Raw genomic sequence first — 23261 nt, 5'->3', positions numbered from 1 at the left:
TCTTCAACCAAAGAATTTGTACTTTTTTATTCATCCGATATCTCCACCCTTCACCCTTTAGGAAATAAACACTACAGAAGTTATGTTGAATGACTCAGAAAGGCATAGGATAGTGTTATGCGAGTCACTTCTTTAGTACAATTTCCTAAACAATTTACAGGCATCTCTTACGTAACCCATTTTTAATGTTTGGCACGAATAATTCTTGCCAAACAAACCAATACGTTAAACAACAATTTTCGTGAGCGAAGCCGCGAGTAACAGATAATTATTATATAAAGGCGTGTCAGGTCAAAAGTACCCGAAACCGCCGAGCTTGCATGAAGAGAGTTATGAATGTGGATGCAGAGATCGTAGCAAGTGGAAAGAGGTAGTCTCTGCCTACCCCTCCGGGAAAGAGGCGTGATTTTATGTATGTATGTATGTATAAAACAACTTGTGAACGCTGTTTGCGGATGGCGCCAGGATTAATTGATGTGTGCTCAAAATACCGACAACATTTGGTTTGCCGCCCAACGTTCGCGCAAACTATGATTTCGTACAAACGTTTTGCAAAATAGCCCTCTTCACATTGGCCCAATGTGTACAAGCAGGGCCTATAATTCTCCTTTGCAACTTGTCTACTCACTTGGAAATTTTGTCCCGAGGCGGCAGGTCTCCTGGACAAATTGTATATTGAATAAACTTCTTTAAAACACATTCCCAAAATCAAGAAAAGAACGATCAATTTGATTTGATTTTGAACGAATCAAAATGGATGCTGGGTGTGAATGAACTATGTTCTGAAAAACGAACAGCTTTTTATTGAATTGTGTCGTGGGCCCGATTATTATCGGGAATCCGGCGTCGTAGATTTGTTTTATATTAATTAAGCTAGTGGGAAATTATAAGTGTCGTTTGAAGCGTGGGTATTAAAAATATTGGCTGAATACAGAAGTCACCGTGTCGGTAATGTGTATACACGAAAGTTTTGGATTGGCTTTTATCCTGCAGGTGGCCTTAGAATGAGGACTTTGACGGAAATAACGAATGTGAATCGGGATCTAATAGTGTTTGATAAACCACCGTCGAACGTTCGTCAGTGCATTATGGCGAGAGTGTACGGACTACAGTGCTCGATTGCTGCATGAGCGATCAGACATGAAATGCATATACAGGAAGGAACAAACACAACTCTGACAACATGTACCAAAATGACAGAAGAAGTAGACAGAAGACATGGCGTAAATGGTAACAGTGGTGGAACGAGTACTGGTGAAGATGTTGCAGCTCAGGGTTCTGCTGTCAACGCGACGGGAGGTCGGCTCAAGTTTTTCAAAGGTCAGTATCGTACATTGTTGGGATAGTAATATTAAAAGATGTGCACAAAACTTGATATTATAATGCTCCTAGAAGGTTGAGAAAGTAATTCATGCTCTGATAAACATACACAGGCACATTTGAGTTTGTTGCCAATTGTCTGAGCTCAGCCTCTGGGCTATTGTTTGTGTTTCGTAAGGAGCTGTGAGCAGCCTAGCGTAAACAAACATTACTTGTTCATTCCATTGAATATTTTTTACTGTTAGATGAAATTTTGATTGCTCTCACCAAATATTTTGTATCTACAAACCAAATGGTAAATTCTTCTTTTTGCCACAAACAAATGACATCTTCAGGCTCCTTCACTACACATTGCCAAAATTATTATGTAGGTTTGTTATTTTTCACTAATTTGTCCTGTCACTTGCCAACTGTTCCTGCATCTTTTCATATCATGTCTCTCTTTTTGTACCATTTTCCTTATGTAATATGAATAATTATATTTAGTGTAAAATAACAAACTGTTGCTATATATTCTATGGATTATACCTGAATGCCTGGAGAATGTATAAAAACAAAGGTTTTGTAAATTCCCAATTTTCATGGGAATATTGGAATTTCCTCCCTTAGTGCCCTCCGAAACTTCCCAAGGTGTAGAAAGCCCATCATGAAAAATTTTAGTTTACTACACCCAGAAGATTCAATTATATAGGTTCATATTTTCTGTTAGTACATCACTCAGTAATGCAAGATTCTAAATATTATTTGCTGTATTAATTTATAGTAATAAACTTGAATGGTAAATGTAAGCATTAATGTCTCCACATGAACAATGTATTCGCACCTGTGACAGTAACTTGATTTGTTCAGAACATGTGTATATTACCTACTATCAATGACTGTTGGAATAAAACAAGTGATTATGATAATAAAGTTTGTTTATTGAGTGAACAAATATCATCCTCTGGAAGAATGTACATAGCTTGTATCACAAAATTAATAGTACTAGACATAATTGTATGCTTAATTTTGCTTACAATAGGTTTCATATATTAAAGCTGGGTCAAAGTATACTTGGTAAAGCAGTTTTGTTAATTATCTACTTGGAAGCTAATTTATTAAGTAAATTGCAATAACTTTGATATATGGCTCTTTGATATAAGTAGGAGTTCAATTAAGTAAAATTGGAACCTGCTCAAATTTCATCAAAGCTTATCAATCAGTGTGAGTCTGCCCTAAGTTTCTAAAGTTAAGCTTTTATGTTATTCCTATGACTACAAAAAGGTTGTATGTATCAGGAATTCTAATCTATGTACTCTAAAAACTGATGGTTACTGGCCACATTTAGTTGTTTTACTATATATGTATTTTACTATGTGATAACAAAAAGGATATTCAAATTTTTCGTCCTCGATGGAATTTACAGAAAAAAGTAAGATATCTTGCTCTTGAAGTTCTTTTTTACCTCCGCCAAATTTCGTCAAATTCGGTTGAGTAGTTAGTTTCGTAGTCTACAAAAATGATTGAAGCATCTTTAATGGATGATGATTATACAAAATTTTCAGATGGCAAATTTATCTTGGAGTTGGTCCGCGGGTGTGCGCGTGAGGGTGAGCGCGCAGGCTGGGTGTCGGTGCCGCGCAAGACGTTCTGGCCGCCAGCCGCGCCGCCCGCCGCGCCGCCGCCCGCCGCCGCGCTCTCCGTCTCCGACGACAACAGCTCCGTGCAGTCCTCGCCCTGGCAGCGCGACCACTGCTGGAAGCAGGCCGCGCCGCGCCGGCACCTCTCGCGCGAGCTAGTCATGTACTACTGCCGGCCCGCCGCGCTGTCCAACGCCGCCATCGACTCCGCCAGCCGCCGCAAGCGGAGGAGACCCTACGACACGACGCACCTTGACGCGCTCGTCAACGGTGCGCGCCGGCCGCTCACCAATGGCGTGTGTGACAAGCGGAACGGGGACGTCGCCTCGCCGGAGAGCAAACCCAAGAGCGAAGACGCGGTCGACGGCGTCGTATCCAAACCTAGGGCCGACGACGACCCGTGGGCCGACTACGACAGAGAAAAATATTATCATATGAAACTTAAAAAACCGTATCAGTATCGTAAATTAAGAGTCTACAAAAAAACGAGGTCCGCGATTAGACGCAAAGAGCTCACGCGGGCGATCGATAAGTTGCGCGAGAAAATCGCGGCGCTGCCGGTGCCCGTGAACGCGAAACTGGCTAACTGCAGACAGCAGGAGCACATGATGGTGTCACCGAGGAAGCGCATCCTGCGCGAGCTGGAGCGGGTCAGCCTCGAGGACCAGAGCGGCAAGCGGCGCGCCAAGACCGTGCCCGCGCTCAGCACCGCCGCCTACCCGGTGTCGCCGGGGCCCAGCCAGCCGCCGCGCGCGCAGAACGGCGCGCCGCGCCGGGACGCGCCGGTGTCCAAGAACGTGAGCAGCTACAGCATCCACTCGCTGCTCAGCATGCCCGACGACGCGCCCGCGCGACGCTCGCCCGAGGCCAAGCGCTCGCCGCTGTCGCACCCGCCGTCCCTGAAGACGGAGTCTCCGAGCAGCGTGACGTCGCCGGACCTGAGCCCGAGCCCGGACGGGTACCGGTACCGGTACGCGGCGCTGGCGGGGTCGCCGGGCGCGAGCGCGGTGCGGGAGTCGCCGCCGCCGGAGCTGCGGTACCGGTACGCGACGCCGCGCTGGGCCGGGCCGTACCGCGAGACGTTCGCGTACCCGTACGGCTACCTGCCGCCGCTGTACCGCGCGCCGGCGCCGCTGTGGCTGCCGTACCCGCCGCCCGGCCCGTGGCCGCCGCTCGCGCACCCGCTGCTCGCCAACCACATACCTAAAGATGAACCCACTTCAGGTAACTATATTCCCATTTTATATTGCCAACATTTAAACAATATCTCTTAAATTTGAACTCAGATTTCTATTATGAGACAAGCTTACTATCTATTACCAGCTAATGTTCGAATTCTATTTTATTATTTGAACCAGTTTTAGCTTTATGGGTATAACAATAACCAAATGAAGTCGTTAAAATCAAATGTGTTATGATTTCAGATTTGCCATTGAATTTGTCAAAGCACTGAAGCAGGGAATCAGTGCTCGCGGCAGCCGCGAGAGACTGAACGCAGATACAAAGATGGTTGTTACTTGAACACGGTGTCATCTGCTCCGGTGACATCCAAACGACTGCTACCAAATCTATTCAATATAGTAAACAAGCAACAAAGACGATTAAACGCTAGCTAGAATATAAGAAAGCTCCATTTTACGTACACTCCTATTTAAGGTTTGCTTTATACTTGTACGACAGGCGGCGGCTACTGTATGCACTGTGTAACTATTGACTTGTAGTGTCCTGCCGCTTGTCGCACACTTGACCTTAACAAAACGAGTACCGCTACTCGAAGTCCTATTGTTAACGCCCTAACATTCCAAGTCACTAAACAATTGGCGCGTAAAGTTCAAAACTACATCCCACCTAACACAATGTCTATATCGTTGTAATGCGGTTATTTTATAAAATATACAATAGTATATAAATTTTAACGAATATGTTTTGCTATCGCAAAAATATTTTTGTATAAATTGTGGTTTTTCGACATGAGTATTCGTCGGAAGATCTATTTACAAATGTATATTACACTGAAATATTATATTTTAGTATAGATGTATGTACCTAAAGCAGAGTCTTGTGTGTATTTTCATACGAATATTTATACTGCAAGTAAAATATTTTAATATTGGCTATTACGGTAGGATAAGAAACTAAGACAATTTGAATAAACATACAAAAAACAGTTATCACTTGTTAACGATCAGTGCCTTGAGTCGAATAAAGATATTATGAACATATTTATGATGAACTAAAAAGATTGCAAACGAAGTCCTGGCTGCGTCCAAAATTACTAAAATAGTTACATTAGAAAATAGTGCTATTTGTTGTTACTCAAATGAACAGAATATAAAATAACTAATTCTCAAAATATAGATTCTGTTCCTTTATTGATTTGCAAAATTCCATAATTTATGTTCGATCTCATAATTTAATTTAGAAAATAAAACGAGATAAAGACTACAGTTTTGGGATCAAATTTGGATGTGTGTTGAAGTAACATGTATATTAAATAAAATAGGAGACATTGTATATATTTGTGAATGGTGTATTATTGTGGGAGGGTCGGTCGTAGATTTTATCAGAGCAATTAATTCGCTTACGATATATCAGTAAGAGTTTATTACCTTCAAATAATTATTGTAATTGTACAGTATTTTTGTAATGAGTATTTTATGAATTGGAGACGTCAAATGTCTTTCTGATAGTGTGAAGTCAACGCGCAACTGAACTGTTAGTTGCCGGTTTGAGCGCCACAGTCACGTCTCGCCTCGAACGGCTTTGAGATTAAACCTAGAGGTAGTCTACTGCAATGTTAGTTGAAGTATGGGGTTATGTATTATAAGGACAGTTAATGATGGTAAGGGACTGATTGATGTAATATTATCATTAATGGAACTGTATTAATAGTAATCGAGGCCTACTGTATCGTCTGCCAACAAAGTTGACTTAGTGTAAAGTAGCTGTAACAGATCCTGCTCAATTAATTCCGAGTACAGTTAGGTAACGACAATAACTCAATGTTGTGGCGTCCCCGGGAGTGAACCTGCATCGATGTGTTGAAGTAGCTATGGGGCCTGATTCGCATGTTCTAGCTTAATTTGGTGTTTTCTAATAGAGGACTTTATAATTTGCTTGGAGTTTATAATTATAAACTATCGACCTTCTTAGCGTGTCGACAATCTTTCCAAAGATAATTCGATCTTCCTATTAGCGTATCGACAATCCCTCTAACTATAATAAATAAATTCTACTATAATACTTTGCCATTTGCCTCATATTACTATCGACCTTTGCAAATAGGCGGCATTCTTTTCCCGAATTCTGAAAAGCATATTACATGGTTTATTACATGGTTCTAAACCTTATATCGCCCATCAACTACTTAAGTCATCGCTGTTTATATAGCTCGAGTCTTTGTCGCTGCTGCCTTATTTTGCCTGTTTTCACAAACGAGTCCCTAACTAAGTTTTAACTAGGGGCCTCCTAAAATCACATCCTTAACTTCATTTTCACCACTCTAGGCATTTCCTCTTTTGTGTGACGTTTTGTTAAGAAAAGTTATATTAAATTAACAAATAATGTTTTAAAAAATCTTAAATAGGGCAGCAAAATAATAGCGTTTTAGTTGTAACTAGAAACCAACCAAATTTATCTTAGAATATTCAACAGGCGAAATAGGCCACCTGGCCTCGTGAGCGTATGCATTTCACCTGAAACTGAATTGCATTGCATTTGCATACTTTTTGCATGCGATTTGGAGTATCTTAATTCATGTGGACTTCTTAATTTTCTTGGTTTTCTTTTTTTCATTTTCTTCACTATAGAAGACTGGAAGAATTTTTATTTTCTTAACTGTAAAAAAGATACAATAAATCTCGCATCTTTCCCACAGTGGGGCTACACTCATATTTTTTTATGCAAGGTCGGCGTGTTCATGTGTAATACATCGGTGATCTTTTTTTTTAAGAATAACATTAGGCTAAACTGTTACGTCGTGCACGACAAGTACATTATAATTGTGCCATTCCATTTCAATTTTTTGATAATTGTGTTAATATTACGTCGTTAGGCCAAAGCAAGTTTTACTAAGAGTTATAAACTTATAAAGAGGTTCCTCCCGACAACAGCGTTGTCTTACTGTTGTTAGAAATAAAATATTTTTGTACGCAACCATTACCACATCTAAGAATTATTATAGATTTCTAAAGAGAGACGTGAAGACGCAAGATTCAACTTAAAACATATTTATCAAGCGGAAAATAGTTATTATTATCCATTTATATTAAGATGTAGTTATGTACTCGAATAAATATAACTTTTTCAAAATTGTTTTTTATTTTACGGAGATCTTTCTTTTTTCTTGTGTTTTTTTTTACGCAAAGAACATGATCTCTAGATCAATATAACTATATTAAAAAATTGTAAGGGGTACCTTACTGTTAGATGAAGATGTTTCTTAAAGTCTGTTATCTATTTTGTATAATGGGCTTGAAAAAGGCTAGATTTCACGAACATACATATAATCACGTCTTTTCCCTACGGTGTAGACAGAGATAATGTTGAAAAGACTGGAAAAGCCCAGAAAAATTTGCTTATTAAACTGGTAATTAAAAACCCCACGCAAAAGTAAATATGTAGGTATATACAATGTGATTTGTATGTTCTTATTTTTTATTATATAAATATTATTCCACTACATACCTTAAGTTTAGCAATCAAAGTATTATAATGGATGAAGGCGCAGGGGGCGTCGGTGGCCGAATTGGTAAGTATGCGCATAAAATGCACAGGTTCAAATCCCACTTCGGCCATGAACCAATGACTATTTTCGAAGTTATGTACATTAGTTTGAATGCGAACCGACGCTTTTACAGTGATGGCAAACATCGTGAGGAAATTGCACATTCTGGCAACTGGATTTGTAACCATGACCCAATATGAGTTAGGTTCCCCTGCATAGGTTGCGGAGGTCAGACGGGATTCGCTTCGTAATAAAAACCAGACTTACCCAATGCGGAATCCATGGGCAAGGGCGAACTCGGGACTCCACATTGGTGAGGATGTAACTGGGACAAGCGCAGCGCAGCGAAGAGAGTCATATAAAAGGGTGTTTATGTGTCTGTTTATGTCATGTTCATAACCTTTAATTTCCAACAGAAGTGCTATATAGAAGTATCTGTCCATCTTTTACTCGCTGTGGCTGTGTGTATTGATTACAGCTTAAAATTCAATTACAGTGTGTAAACTAACCCCAATTGATATATGTATAGATAGAGTTCAATACAGTATAAAAGTATAATTCCTCAATGCGATCAATAAGATATAGCATGGCTGTTAATATACTGCGGAATCGGGTAAAAAAATGAAACAAGTAAATATTTCAATTTGTGCTTTATTTATGAAAAAAATTGTAAATTATCCTACAATGAATCTCCGAATGAAATAGACTTACATATCGTTTTATGTATCAAATACATTATTTGCTCGACGCCAGATCAAACCACATAAGAACAATATAGTTTAAAATATTATCTACAGAATCCATTCTCGGCGATTCGATTACCAAAAATACAATCTTCGTTTTAATGTTACCGTCTCGCGATCGAGGAGCGGGCGGAGATTATTTACATCACGAATATACAACAGAGCATCGTCAGCGGCTGTGGCGAGTGGCGAGAGGACTCAGCGCGAGTGCGTGCGAACTCAGCGCGAGTGCACGCGAACTCAGTCCGAGTGCAAGCGAACTCAGCCCAGCAGCGCCTCCATGGTGTAGGGGTGCGGCGTGTGCGGCGGGCGCGGCGGCTCCTGTTGACCAAAATCATCACTATGAGTGAAAGTAAATAGTATAATAATACAGGTAAAAGGAGGTAGTTTGACGACTGCATAAAACAGTACACTGGTAGGTAATATTAAAGTGCCCGAATGAAAAAGTACTACCGCGAGTACAAATCGATGTTCTTACGTAGTTGGAAACGTGACGCGCAGTTTATACATTCAGGGAAACGGATGTGTTGAGATGGAGATCAAACGAGAGTCCACTTCGTGTAAAAATTAACCTAAGGATCGTGGTCACGGGCTGATCTCCACAGACGAGACGGATGGACGAGAGACGTGTATGTGTGTAGAGGAGATAGAGAGTGGAGCGAGACCTGTCAGTCGAGGATGACGAGCTGCAGCGGCGGCGCGGCGGGCGGCTGCCCCTTGGGCGGCGGAGCGCCGCGCATCGCCCGCCACGGGGCCCGTGCGCCGCGCCGGACTTCCCCGCAACTCAGCGCGCGCCGTGCGGCCCTGGAACAACGATCATTCAAATTATTGTCAATATATAATACAAGGTATCGCTTATTAACGACACACATTACTTGTAATTAACGTAATAAACGCTTTCAAAGAGCAAGTGTAGACCATACAGATTGAGCATTTCCTAAAGTAAGCTCGAGCCTTGTGTATACTTTTGTTTTTTATTTTTGGTAGATAAGATTAGCAAGTAAAGAGCCGACTTTGCTTCCATCTGGGATATCTAAACAGAACAATCGTCCCTTTGGACAATCGAAGCAAATTTCTTAGTACTAATGTGTTGTTAATAAACAGGTTATTGTTTTCTTTTACTATGAATTCAATAATCCCCAGCAAAGATAACAAGGGATTGCTATACTACTACTCACTTGGCCGTATCGGTCGCCCTGAAGTACAGGTCGTCAGGCGCGTCCATCCACGATATGACGTGGCGGCGTCCACCGCGCCCCGTTATGTTGGTCGGCTTGCCGTTCACCTGCCAAAATTACAGTATTATTTTCGTACTTAGACTTAAAATAAAGAGAGCAGGAAGATAAGTAATTTCTGATTAACGTTCGTGATGCAGCCCACAGAAGTGGGTAATCAAAACGTAGCGACTCCTCGCTTATCTACATGGGTAATAAGGGTTTTACTCTGCAGTCACAGGATACTGGTTCACTCGTGCTCGGATCAAGATTTTAATGACATCGCTAGTGGAGATGAGACACATATGTTAGTGTGAATGAAGTCGACGTCAGTCCCTGCTTGTTTGGCGCCTGTGGCGGGGAGAGAGAGCGAATAGTTACATGCGCGAACACGTGCGCGGGCAGCGGCTCGCCGGTGGCCTGCGCGCGCGCACACATGGCGGCGTACTGCTCGCGCGACGGCCGCTGCATGGGCGCCGGGTGCTTGTTGGGGCGCTTGGCCGGCGGCGGCGCCACCGGGGAACGCCCGGGTCCGCCCGGGGCTCCTCCTGGGAAAGGCGATACACGTTATTATCTTACCCAAATGTACTTACTTTTACCCCTTGCATCTTGAAAAGGCCGAAAGGCCACATTCAGCTATATAGCCTTATAATGAAATTGAGATTAAAATAATAGTGACAGGTTGCCAGCCCACCTACAAGAAGAAACCCAAGTTTATTAGCATATCCCTAACTCGCCTTTTACGACATCAATGGGAAAGAGATGGAGTGGTCCTATTCTTTAGTGCCGGGAACCACACGACACGGCATGTAAATTATGCATTAAGTTTAAATAAAAAAATTTGGTTTAAGATTGCCAATAATTTAAACTCGGCGATTCTATTGACAGTTGTCCTACGCTACATCAAGCCGAAGGCGGGACGTAATGGTGAACTTTTACATTATATAAAAAGTGAATTTACAAATAAGATAAAACCACTTTGTAAAACCTACAAAAATTCTGATAGTAGGTATAATTTTTAACTAAAATATATACCTTACCTGAGGCTATAGTTCCAAAGCAAGCGGGGAAAAAAAGTTCTTTAGAATGTTAATAAACAGCAGATTTCATGTTATAATTATATTTTCTCCATGAATGGAGAACGAATTTCGTCCGGCTGTCGGACTAACTTAAGACCCAACTATAATTTTGTTTAAATTAAAAAGTTTATGAGCTTTGTGACATACGCCGAGTTTCAGGACTAGTGACGCCGATGCAAATCCTACCTCTGTCATCTCCAATGATTTTTTTTTTCCGAGTACATTAGGTTTTAGTGGGAACCGATGTTCTTCCGGTGAGGACACCTGTGATGAGGATGTAATGAGGAGGAAGAAGACGAGCGACTCTGCTTTGCCATTGATTGGTGTATGTATATGTATCAGCTAGCGCCACAATACGTACTGTCCAGGCCGTTGATGTCGTCGTAGGCGCGCCGCTTGAGCGTGGGCGCGGGCGCGGGCGACGCGCGCAGCGACTCCGCCTCGCCGCGGGACGACACGCGCTCGTACATCAGGCTGCCGTCTGGGTATGCGAACGAAAAGAGAAGTGTTTAGCAAGAATATCAATAAAGAACGAAAGGGAAAACCAGGGCGCAAGAGTTTTTGGCTTGCCGTTCTCCGCCAATGGATCAACATCTTTGTCCCGAGCGGTCATTTCAATTGTGCAGGTGAGTGACCGCCAGTCTTTGTATGATCAAATTGAAATCGAGTGGAAATTTATGCATGTAATTCGTGATTCGCATGTGATATATGGAAATGAGCAGTCACCAGGAGCTTTAGGCGGCTTCGGGAAGGCCACGTGTTTCGGCGCGGGCATGCGGTCCTTGGGCGTGAGCAGCAGCCAGTCGTGCGCGCGCGCGTGCGCGGCCGCCACGCTGGAGCCGCGCGCGGCCGCCAGGCGCGCCGCCACGCCGCTCACGGCGCCGCGCGCGCGCGCCGGCCCGCCGCTGGCCGACGCCGCGCGCATTTCCGCTCCGCCCAGGCCCGCCATCGCCAGGGTGCCTGGAAACAATATACATTTTACTAACTCAAAATCAATGTGGCGACTTCACTAAAAACGTCACGCATGCCATCAGCCAATCACAGTCAATAACATGAAGAGGTAACGAAATTTATGGGAAATAATAAAGTGATCTAATTTGTTCTTAAATTTAAGAACTAACTTATGTCGGTAGAGTAAAGTGGGGTTAACGATCTGTCATAATTACGGTCGAGAAAGCTCCAAAACTCCTCTTAAATCAAGTACAAGACCACAAAATAAAAAAAATCAGAATCATCCTAACGGTATATCCGGTATACCGGAACTTGAATATAGTATGGTAGGGCCCTGAGGCTGGTAGGTAGGATACTCACACTCGTGCTTGACCTGCGCCAGGTTGATGGGCGAGAAGGGCGAGCGCGCGAAGTGGCGCGGCCGGCGCAGCGCGCGCGACAGGCGGCGCGCCAGGCGCGTGAAGGGCGACGCGCGCAGGTAGAAGGCGGCGCGCGTCTTCATCACGGGGCGCGCGCCCTCGCCGCCGCCGTGCGCCGTGGCCACGTGGCGCGCCAGGTGTGCGCGCAGCTTGAACTCCTGCGGGCCAACGTACATTATTGTATTCCAAATTTGAAATTTAAAAGTGGCCGACTCGTACATACATGTTTGCAATTAAACGTAATTATTTTTCTTTTCTTATTTGAAAATAGCTCTATTTTTTGGTAAGCATCATGCTAAGAGATGGCAATCCACTAGCGATTATACCTCTATATGGAGTAATTGATTAGTTTACACTAAGTAAAGTGATAAAGTTACCTAAACCTATTATACAAATCGTCAACATAATGGTCTTTGTATGATGAAACATGAAATAAATATGATTGAAGGTCACATTTACCTTTCCACAGTTGGGCACGGTGCAGCGATGTGGACGATGGGACACAGACAGAGCTGTTTCGTCTCCATCGCGCGGTCCCTTCGCGGCCTCCACTTCTGTCTCGCCGAACACGCCGGCAGTCTATACGAAACATAACCAAGCATAAGTGTTTTTTTTTTCTTGCACAGGTTTTTTCGTGCATAGGTTAATAAAAAAATATTTCCTTTTTAAAAACACAAACAAGCTAAAATAGACTGGGTATTGTACTCATACAATAAGTGCAGAAAGCATGGTGAGTGCTTCATTCTAAATTAATTAAATTTGTTAGTGTTACAGTCATACATTTGATTGCCCTTTAAGGGCGCAATAAATAGTAAAATCTTGACTATAAATTACAAGGTCCTAGTTTGAAATCGATACTCCTCTAATTGTATTCTAAGTTTGGTTTCCCTCCTCACCTTGAGACCGCCATACTTCTTCCAGTATTGCCAGCACGAGCCACACAGCCGGTACTGTAAATGCTCTGGACCCCAAGAGTACCACTGGTTTGAATTTGTCACTGTAACAAAACATTCATATTAGTTTCCGTTAAAGATTGTTCCGCAAATCTAAGTAGGAACGAACTCTTGAAGGGGAAGGCCTTGCTTGACAAACATATCTTGATTGATTAAATAGGGGACGTCGTCCTAGCCAAAGGTAAGGTAAAATGTACCCTAAACCAGCAAAGAAATGTATGCTCTGCCTTCTTGCCTACCTCTCCGGGCATTGGTCCTAGAGTTTTTAACCCTCAACCATGAAATCATAAGGCAAACACTAGCACCGCTGTGCAATGTTATGAAGTCAAAATATCTTTTAAATTAATACAATTCAGTTTTCAACATTTTGAACTATATCTTAACTAGCTTGCTTTTACCAGCAGCTTCGCCCCCGCGTATTTAATATTTTTTTTTTTTGCAAATTCTATGGGAACTTTAGTTTTTACCTGGATGAAACGTACCCCCCTATGTCCTTCTCAAGACTCTATATATACGCAAAATTTCGAGAAGATTTTGCGAAGAAAACATGGTGAGGAAACCTGCACATTCAGGCAACTGGATATGTAACCATATGATCCAATACGGGTTAGGTTCCCTTGCAAGAGTTACGGAGGTCAGATGAGATTCGCTTCATGTAAAAACCTGACTCACCCAATCCAGGATCCATGGTCAAGAGCTTAACCCGGGCTCTTCTATAGAGTGTTGAGGATGCAACTGAGACTATAGCCAGGAAGAAGAAAATTTCAAGAAGATTGGTTAAGTAGATAACGGGCGAAGAGAAAACAAGTAAACTTACTTTAAAAATAATAATATTAATTTGGATTTAGCCAAGAAAACACAAAAAGGGTATGTATATATTACTACTACATGCCTTCACCAGGACCAGGAGGCTTCCGAACTAGAATAAGCCTTCCAGTTCTTACGTAGGAGAGATTAAATGACTTTCCTGTATTGTAATGCAATGTTTCAATCGAAAATGTAATTACTTGACCGAATGGCATTAAATGCGCAAAACTATCTAAAGGCACATGATATATCAGCGCTAGTACTATTTTCGCCATTGACGTAAAATAAAGATACTTTGACCTATCCTTCAAAGTTCTATTTTTAGATAAGTGTGTTCATGCGTTTACGAAAGTAGATTTATGGCGTTTGGATAAATTGTATGGAATACGGTAAATTAATTTGCATGAGCATATAATTTGTATTGTTGTATTTTTTTTTTTGTGTAATATCACTTCTGTACACCAAATAAAAGAAATCTGTATGAATTAATCTGATGAAGATAGTTTGTCAAGAATCGAAAGTTTACATACTTTTGCATGAGCCATTTTTCATCAATTGTAAGGGTTAGCAATGCCTCGCGTTTAAACAAACAACGTGAAGAATTAATAATAATATGATTGTTTGTACCTTGAGGTATATTCAGAAATAGAATATAAATAGCAATAAAGTTATAAATGTAAATAAAGCGAAAGATGTTTCAATGCTGTAAAGATTTGGTCTCCTTATCGAATCATAAAAACATATTAAGCCAAACAGCTGAATGTGGCGTTTCAGTCCTTTTAAGACTGTTATTCTGTCTACCTCGCAAGGGATATATCTTCTTTCTTATGGTGAAGGCAAACAGACAGGCTGGATGTGTAAACATGATCAATCCAATACCGGTTAGGTTCCCCTACAAAAAGGTTGCAAATATCAGATGGGAGTTTCCTCGTGTAAAAACCTGACTCACCCACTCCAAATCGAATCCAGGCTCCTCTCCAGAGTGGCGAGGATTCAACCGGGACTGAAGCCAGGAGGAGGAAGATGTATGTATGTATGTACAATACCTTGACAAGAAGCGCAGTGCTGCGCGCTGGGAATGGCGCTGGTGCCGTTGGTGCCCCCGTTGAGGACGGCCGCGGCCTTGCCCGTGCCGCTAGTTATCAGCGCCTGGTTCGGCTTGTTGCTGTAATCACATTCAACTGTCACTTTGTAGGCTACGTGCATTATTAAAGAGACTTATAAAGGTCTATTAATGACTTTACTACTATTAACTAGCTTCGGATTTATTTTTATGTGTTAATAAGTGTGTAAAGATTACGGTTATCCAATAGCTATAAGTAGTTACCATGACGTATTTTCAACATTAACAACTTAAGTAGTTATTAGGAAAAAAGGGCCATAATATTAACACAAAGTTGTATGATCTGTATTTACGTAGATTAACTTAACCTAAACACTTTCAAATCGTATTCGTCATAAGACTACAGATACGGTCCCTCACAGTCAAACTCAACATCTCATATACTTAAAACAATTTGATTACATGTAGATATATATAAAAAACAGTGGTTGGTACAAACACTCACTAGTTGGGAATGTACACTTGCTTCAGCTTGGACTCGGCCTCGACCGCCTTAACACGTTTCTGCTGCACGTAGCGGTCCGTTGTCTTCCACATGTAGTAGTACTCCACTAGGTTCTTTAGCGTCTTCCATGGCAGCTGTGCACAGAAATTAAATGTGTAAATTGTCCATCAACTACAATTTCGGAAAAGAAAATGAATGCGACCATGGTCGAAAAATTAAGATGCTCATATAATCTTACTATAGCCTCTGACTGATAACACTTTTCAGAGTTAACCTATGCTCTTATGTAGAGGTAGATATAGAACCCATACATCCAGGCAACTGGATGTTTAATCATTGTCCAATATAAGTTATGCAGAGGTCAGACGGGAGCCACTCCGTGTAAAAATCTGACTTACCTTATCCAGGATCGTGGTCGCAATCTCGAACTCCAGAGAGGTAAGGACGCAACCGAGATTAATTGACCAGGCTGATGATTGACTTTGAAAGAGTTATATATGTCTAAAAATATTCGCCGTACCTATATCGGCGAAGTCCGTGCCGTATTTGTAAAGTGCCTCCTCAAAGAGTTTCGCCTCTGACGTCAACCACTCCTCTATTTCGTCGCGACAAAGCACGGGGTCTGATTATCAACCTTCTAACTTTACTCTGAGTAACATGGCCTTTACTACAGACTTTACGGCATTCACTACAAAGTATGTCTATAGAAACTTACGAAGTCTTGTCGTATATCGGCGAAGTCCTTGCCGTATTTGTCGAGTGCTTCCTCGAAGAGGTTCGCCTCTGACGCCGACCACTCCTCCATTTCGTCGCGACAAAGCACTGGTCCCGACGCGGGCACCAATGAGGATAGCGCCGATTCTATGCTGTATCCGGATTTGTGCAGTGTGTCCATGGCGTGGAACTGAAATAGCGAAATGTATGTTGCGGTTATTCTGTATTTTTGAACAAAATTTTAAATAAATCAGTGTCAAAACGATAGTTTGGACAAGTGTTGTGACTGTGTCACGCGCGGGAGTAAACAACATACATACATACCATCACTCCTGTTTCCCATTGGGGTAGGCAGAGACTATGGAATTCCACTTGTAAACGACAAATAAGAATATATAATCACACTCAATCATGCGCACGTGATGTTTATCAAGAAACAGCATTTCTTGCTGCCTTTGAGTGCATTTATTACATATGAGTGAGAAGACTAGGGGCTGGGCGATCTGTGAACAGTAAGAGTGCACACAAACACTCACGAGCGTGATGTCCCGGCTGGCGGCCGCGGCGGACATGTGCAGCGAGGGCTGCTTCACGCTGGAGGAACAGTCGAGCGCGCGCGCAAACGTGCCGACGGAACGCGACACCACTAGGAACTGGTCGATCTGTCTGTCCGTCAGACCGTGTTCTGGAGTCCACACTAGTGTTTCTAATTCTTCACTGTTCCGCGGGTCCTCTTCGCCTGTAAAGAGTTGACAAATGTCTGAGGTTCAGGAGAATAGATATCGCTCCGGGATCAGATCCAGTAGGTATTGAAAATAATAAAGCCAATTATGTAATTATAATAAATATATAAATAATAAATATCGTTTATTTCCTCAGATAACAAAGATTGAACACGGTTTCATAATGCTAGTACTCAGCTAAGTTGGCATGTTACATCAATCTTTGACGAGAGGCTAGTTCCTGAAATAGGTTCTTGCGAACCTGTGCTACTGGTAGCTAGGAGCTAATTAAGAGTATGATGTAACTAAGATAAATAAGTGCAATAATTATGGAATTAAATAAGGTGATTTTAACAAAGATTATTCTTTATCTAATATATATATTATTATCTCAAATATATTAAATTACACATAAAATTATCCAAAAATCACAAAACTATGCATATCATACAAAATAGCATGCAAACAACAATATGAATGTGAGGATACCAACCTTCTTTTAATAAATTAGTTACATCAGTCTGATATCTACTTCCAACTCTGATTTCTCCCTTATCTGCTAATAAAGTCTTTTGTGAAGGATCAAATACTAAACAATAAAAAAATGCGTCCTGAAACAAGAGAAAGGTAGGAATTAATTTTTTTTTTTAATAACAAGATAAAAAGAACTGATTTTTCTAATCCTGTTCTGTAGAGCAAACAATTTGTGCGTTAAAAATGTGAAGATTTCATAAAAACTGTTTGGATTCATGACTCAAAATAGGCATCCTAAGCCCAGTCAGCTGCCGCTGATAACATCTCTAAATAAAAAAATCTTATCTCTGGTATGTATAAATCATTGAAAAAGTATAGACCCGGAATAGGCGCGTCAAGGTCACATATAAAGTTGTTAACAAGGACAGTGAGGAACCGAAAGGACACGAAATAAGTAGGATATGACATATTGTTTTCACAGCAAGTTTCGGACATTGCGCGCTATCTGATAGTTCATTTCAAGACTTACGTAATTAACTGTTTACTCTCGTTATTGGAATATTTTTACCTTTATCATTCTGCACTAAAAAAAATATAATCTCGTTCGCAGTCTCGTAGTATTTCCATTTTATTATATTCTTTTATTCATGGTATATGTAATTCGAAAATAACAATTAATAACTGTTGTACATCCGAAAAGGCTACTTTTAATTGCGCAAAACGAACCACGCGGCCAAGTCGTGGGCTAAAAACTAGTTGAATACAATTGGTTGACATCAAAAATCCCTAGAAACAACATCTTTGGTGGCGGAAAAGCCCTTGTGTAATTTCTCGGCCATCGCACCGATGCGTACTCACACATCCTTATTGAGATAGCTGAGAAGTGACTCCATTTCTTTGAGAAGCATGACGGTGCCCTTCTCTCGTAAATGTGTCGCCAAAGGAATAACGCTATTATGGGTGTAATGTCAGTAACGTAACGCCGCCCCACTCGGCTACCGCACCGGTACATACTCACATCCTTATTGAGATAGCTGAGAAGTGACTCCGTTTCGTTGAGAAGCGTGACGGTGCACTTCCCGCGTATGTGTGTGGCCGGCAGCGTCTCGACGTGCCGCGAGAGGAACAACTCCCGGTGTTTCGCCTGGTGCCGCTGCTTCGGCGCCAGGCCGTCCGTGCCTGGCAGTTCGGTAGATTCCTCCTCCATTGCCACTGGAACAGGAAGGATAACAAGTCAGTTTATATGAAAAATAAAAACAACAAATCACCTTATCATCAGTAAATCTTTCCTAGGAAAACATGTCGAATGTAATACCTTCTAAAACCTGTTCCAGTGGGACATTTCAAATGTCACTTAATAATTGACATATCTGTTGGTTTCACAACATTGGTTGACGTAGGATTAATTATTTAAAACTAAGTTAACTGCCGCTTCGAAAGCGTCAGTGCATGAGAAGCGGTTAAAAACTGCTGTCTCCGCGGTAACGATCTGTTTTTTATTAGACATACATATTTTTAGGAAATAAGATTTTGTTAAAATTTGCCAAGGAACCTGACCTGTTTTAGATCTCTTAAGAATTATTTGAAGTTATTTGTCTGGACCATGACAGGTTGATGCATTTGGTACGTTTTTAATTAAATTATTTGTTTGGGCCCTGGAAGTGAATATACTCTTTTTATCGATGAAATTCAATCAAGGGATACAATTTTCTGAAATTAAACAAAGTGCTATTTAAATAATTATTGTCTGGGTTTTTTATCTTCGCTAGAATCTAATGAAATGTCGGTAGGTGTGGTTATAACATACCAGATCTATTATTAGGACACATTCCGATTGTCAACTGTACTGCTTTTATCTACCAGTATCGAAATGCGTACCTACGAGCTATTCTTCAAGATTTATATCAAATCATCACACTGCATACTCATATTATGAATGCAAAGACTAAAAATTTGTATTTATGTATGTTTCTTACTCTTTTAGGGCCAATCTATTGAATAAATTTGTATGAAACTTTAGAGTAACATAGCTTAACAAATATATTATTACAATGGTAAATAATGCTTCTAACACTAAATCTGCCTATTGTGCTATACATTTGTATTTTGTACGATAAAGTATATATTAATATATCAGAAAAGTCATTAAATGGAAAAATAATATTGAGGTGGTTCAACCATGTGATCTAAGAACTACAATGCCGCAGTCATGCAGAAGTCCGATCGAAGATGAAGAAGCTTACTGCAACGTTTCCATCGGAATCACGCACGATTCTCTTGTTTTATTTTTATTGATGAAGAAGATATTCAAAATATACAATACTAAGAGTAGATATGTACTGCATCTGATGAGAAATATTTTGCTAATCAATTAAATTATGGTGATTAACCACAGTTCATCAAGTCAGTTTATTGGTGCGCATGATGCTTGCGCAATAACGGAAACTGTACTTCGACCGTTGCATCAAGTGGACGGATTTTTAAAATACTAACCAATGAGCGTAGTCTATTACATATTTTTTTTTGTACTCAGCAAATATTATCTTGTAGAATAAATATCTAAAAGGTAGACCTACTTAACAGTTACCCTGTTCACCTATTATTTCGGGCCAGTTATTGAACATTGGACACATAAGAAAATTATTAATTGATGTTCATACATAAAATCTCGCCTCTTTACACATCTTTCAACTGCCTCGATTACCTAATAGTATGTTACAAACTCATTATATTTTTACCTAAGACTTCTACCATCATCAGCTGCGCGTGTTCCCGATTGCAGTCATCCTCAGCTATGTAGATAAGGATGCAACCAGGAACACACTAATAGATTTAAATGTATTTATTACAAAACTCGTTCAGGTTGCAAAATCTAAACAAGCATTTTTCCAATCTGTCATTATAATTTCACGCAGACAGTAGGTAACCAAGTAACAGATTGACATAGAAAGAGAGTAAACTTAGAACGATCTAGTACGTGTCACATAATAACAGGGAATTTATTGCAGAAAGCGATTAGTGGTCTGGGTGCGGCGGACGGCGCAGCAGCCTCGGCCGGCACTGGCAGGTGCGTTGCGAAACGACTTGCGATTTTTACGCGATGCGACGGGGCACCAATCCGCCGCTATTGCATTACGACATGCGTTCACTCCTATCATACAACATGTATGTAGATTAAATTTATTTGTATTAAAAATATGGAGATGTTATTTTCTGTTTCATAGCCATTGTTCGGCACAAGGCAGGCTTTTTATACAAATAGACGAATTTAATTAATATTCCTTTGTCATTTCTTGTTGATCAACGCTGTAGTCGACTTTTATTACTGTATGTTCTTACGTGGAATTTGAAAGTAGATGGCTAAGGTTGAATTTAACATACCTACCTACGGCTTGTATGAGAGATCTTGTGTTTTATTTTCATCTTATTGCTATAAAACTACGATAATCGGTTAGGTACGTACTCAAAGATAACAAAATTAAGGTTATATTAACACCTACTTACATACTCAAATTCATTATTTTTGAGGCAACATAATTCATAAAGACATAATTTTACAAACTTGAAATGTAATGAAGCATAAGACGCAGAAGTAATCAATGTTGTGTTTTTATATGAAAAGTCAAATAGGGCGTTGTCGGTGAAATAAGTAAACACGAGGGAAGCTTCCCCGTGGGCCGACACAGCGACCCCCGCGGGGCGAGGTCGCCGTCTCCAGTCATGTGACTGCAACTGCACTTCCGATGTACAGGGACCCATTTTCAATATTTATACAACACAAATTAGGTCATATTATAATCTATCAACAGTAAAAATCAACAAATTTTGAAATTTGTTTCAGAGTGGAGACGTTTTGGGCTGGGGAGGCGAGGGATCAGGGGTGGGGCGAGGTAACGGCTACTTATTATTACCGCGCAGACACCTCACTAATCACACACGCGTATTAACAAAAGCGTCAGTGAACCAGACGCTTTTAGCGTGAATAGGGAGCGGACGCGACAGATGCCATATCAAAAACTGATGCACAATTACCACCACTGCCATTTTTTTTTATAATTTATATATTTTTACTATAGAAACTAATGTTTCAAATTTGGTCCATAATTCTGCTATAGCACCTAAAAACACATGAATATTAACATGCAATACTTATTTTGTTTTAGAACAACCACGCCAAATATAATATATACATGTGTATACAAGTTAACCCATTATTGGAATAAATAGGGATGGCGAACAAAAGGAGAGAAGACGATAAAAAGTGAGCGAATTTAATTCCATCGAGAGGGATGGGACAGGGACAGTAAGAGGTAATGGAAATCACGATATTTTTAATGGATTTTTTTTCATTTGAGCCAATCGCTTGTCTTATTACAACGCAATTCTTTCTGATGTTGGCCTGGTATCACAAGAGATCCGATGCCCAATACTTTTGAAGAAATGACCTAGTTTTGTTAATACTCTTCTGCTACCCCTGGCCTAATCTTCTTCTGCACTGACGCCTTGGAAGCGGCAGTAAACTTAGTTTTTAAGTAATTTATTTGACGTCAACCAAGTTGTTAAACCATACGACAATTATTAAGCGATATAATAATATCCTATAATAATGAATAAAAATTTTGAATTTGAATTTTGAATTTGAACTAAGCATCATCCCCTGATGACGAAAGATGGAGTGGTTCAATTTCTTGCTGGCAACCAAACAAAACGGCCATTGAAGCAATACTGTTCCAAAATTTTATTTATTTCTGTCTAATTTTACCGTTGGGTCAAGCTCATTATTGACATTAATATGTCAATCAAATAATCAATAATTAGCAATATCATAAACAATAGAGAAGTGTCGATACGGTGAAGTTGGTTTCCAAAACGATAGCCCATCACTAGAGCGTCGTCGCGGCGGCAAGGGCCCGCCATTTACCACGACGCCCCGGCCCCGCGGCGGCCGCCGAATTGCGGGGGATTTACTTTATGATAATTATTTCGATTGCCATCGCGAGGAAAGGAGCCAGGGTGCACTCGACGCGATCTCGACACTCGAGACGACCGACTAAGTGCCCGTAAAAATCACAGCCTTTACACCCGACCACTTTTTTAAGTCCTTGGATAATTTCCAATTTATTGGCTGGAATTAGCAAGCTTCCTATTGGTTTGGAAATTAGTCTTATTTTAGAGGCTGTTAGCAACATTTATGTCACCAACCGCTGCAAACCTAGGCATCTTATATAGCATTGACATTTGGCTCATTTGGTTCTGATGTAACCAGTTTTTCATGACGTCTTTTTTAAAAAGAATAAGTCAAAATGAAGTTAAAACGAAAAAGAGATAATGATCATGTGAAATTGTATGTACACGCATACGTTTATTGCCATAATTCATAACGTTCCTAGAAACAAATGGAATGCGGAATTACGACAGACTTAATGCGAAGTGCATGAATACAAAACAGTTACTGTAGCAATGGCGAATGTAGAGGTCACATGAGAAGGTACAGATTTCGATGCACAAGGTAATACGAGATTAAGCCTCAACTCAAGATCAGTGTAAGATAAAGACAAGAGACTGGTCGAGAAATACTATGTTTGTGAAGACGAAATGATCTAACACCCATAGATCTATGGCGAAAGAATTAATATATATTTAATTAGAATAGCGGTATTTCCGAAAAAATGTATGGAACTACGTTTTACATACAGACATACGCCATACCATCACGCCTGTGTCCCATTGGGGTAGACAAATTGGAAATTGAATTCAAAAGTATCATAAATGTATTACGTATTTGGTTAATGGGTTATGTTATCAACCATAGAATTATCTCTGCCTAATATGAAGAGATCGTTCAGAATGAAACGTAGCCCGAAGCTGCGCTCTTTTTGGTGGATGCCTTGCCTTTTTATGATAGCTTTTCTCATTTCAACGAAATAGTTGTGCTGAGGTATAGTGCGTGCG

At 40.7% G+C, this 23261-nt stretch overlaps 2 protein-coding genes across 4 annotated transcripts in view; one reads left to right on the top strand and one right to left on the bottom strand.

The window, feature by feature from the left end:
* The first annotated feature begins 715 nt into the window (after positions 1–715).
* Positions 716–7241, top strand: LOC106136276 (uncharacterized). The gene is made up of 3 exons (XM_013336768.2): positions 716–1320; positions 2865–4163; positions 4364–7241. Exons 1-3 carry the CDS (start codon positions 1146–1148, stop codon positions 4390–4392), a joined length of 1503 nt encoding a protein of 500 aa, XP_013192222.2. The 5' UTR covers positions 716–1145; the 3' UTR covers positions 4393–7241.
* Positions 7242–8300: 1059 nt separating this feature from the next.
* The window catches only part of LOC106136272 (metastasis-associated protein MTA3), a 45492-nt gene continuing 30531 nt past the window's right edge, over positions 8301–23261 (bottom strand). The window contains exons 4-18 of one of the 3 annotated variants that reach the window (XM_060949188.1): positions 18328–18521; positions 17329–17446; positions 16650–16852; positions 16115–16303; positions 15400–15533; positions 14878–14996; positions 12968–13068; positions 12531–12650; positions 12013–12229; positions 11428–11661; positions 11063–11182; positions 10004–10170; positions 9587–9693; positions 9074–9212; positions 8301–8729 (exon numbers count right to left, since the gene is read on the bottom strand). In XM_060949188.1, the coding sequence (XP_060805171.1) occupies positions 9077–9212; positions 9587–9693; positions 10004–10170; positions 11063–11182; positions 11428–11661; positions 12013–12229; positions 12531–12650; positions 12968–13068; positions 14878–14996; positions 15400–15533; positions 16115–16303; positions 16650–16852; positions 17329–17446; positions 18328–18521 (2159 nt within the window). In that variant the 3' untranslated portion in view covers positions 8301–8729; positions 9074–9076. Of the gene's footprint in view, positions 8730–9073; positions 9213–9586; positions 9694–10003; positions 10171–11062; positions 11183–11427; positions 11662–12012; positions 12230–12530; positions 12651–12967; positions 13069–14877; positions 14997–15399; positions 15534–16114; positions 16304–16649; positions 16853–17328; positions 17447–18169; positions 18246–18327; positions 18522–23261 lie in introns of those variants that run through there. The other 2 variants (XM_060949189.1, XM_060949190.1) reach the window with 2 other exon arrangements.

This window comes from Amyelois transitella, chromosome 18 (assembly GCF_032362555.1).
Source record: "Amyelois transitella isolate CPQ chromosome 18, ilAmyTran1.1, whole genome shotgun sequence".
In the NCBI taxonomy this organism is placed as follows: Eukaryota; Metazoa; Arthropoda; class Insecta; order Lepidoptera; family Pyralidae; genus Amyelois; species Amyelois transitella.
The sequence above is the reverse complement of the archived record's forward strand: the minus strand, read 5'-3'. Positions and strand labels throughout refer to the sequence as shown.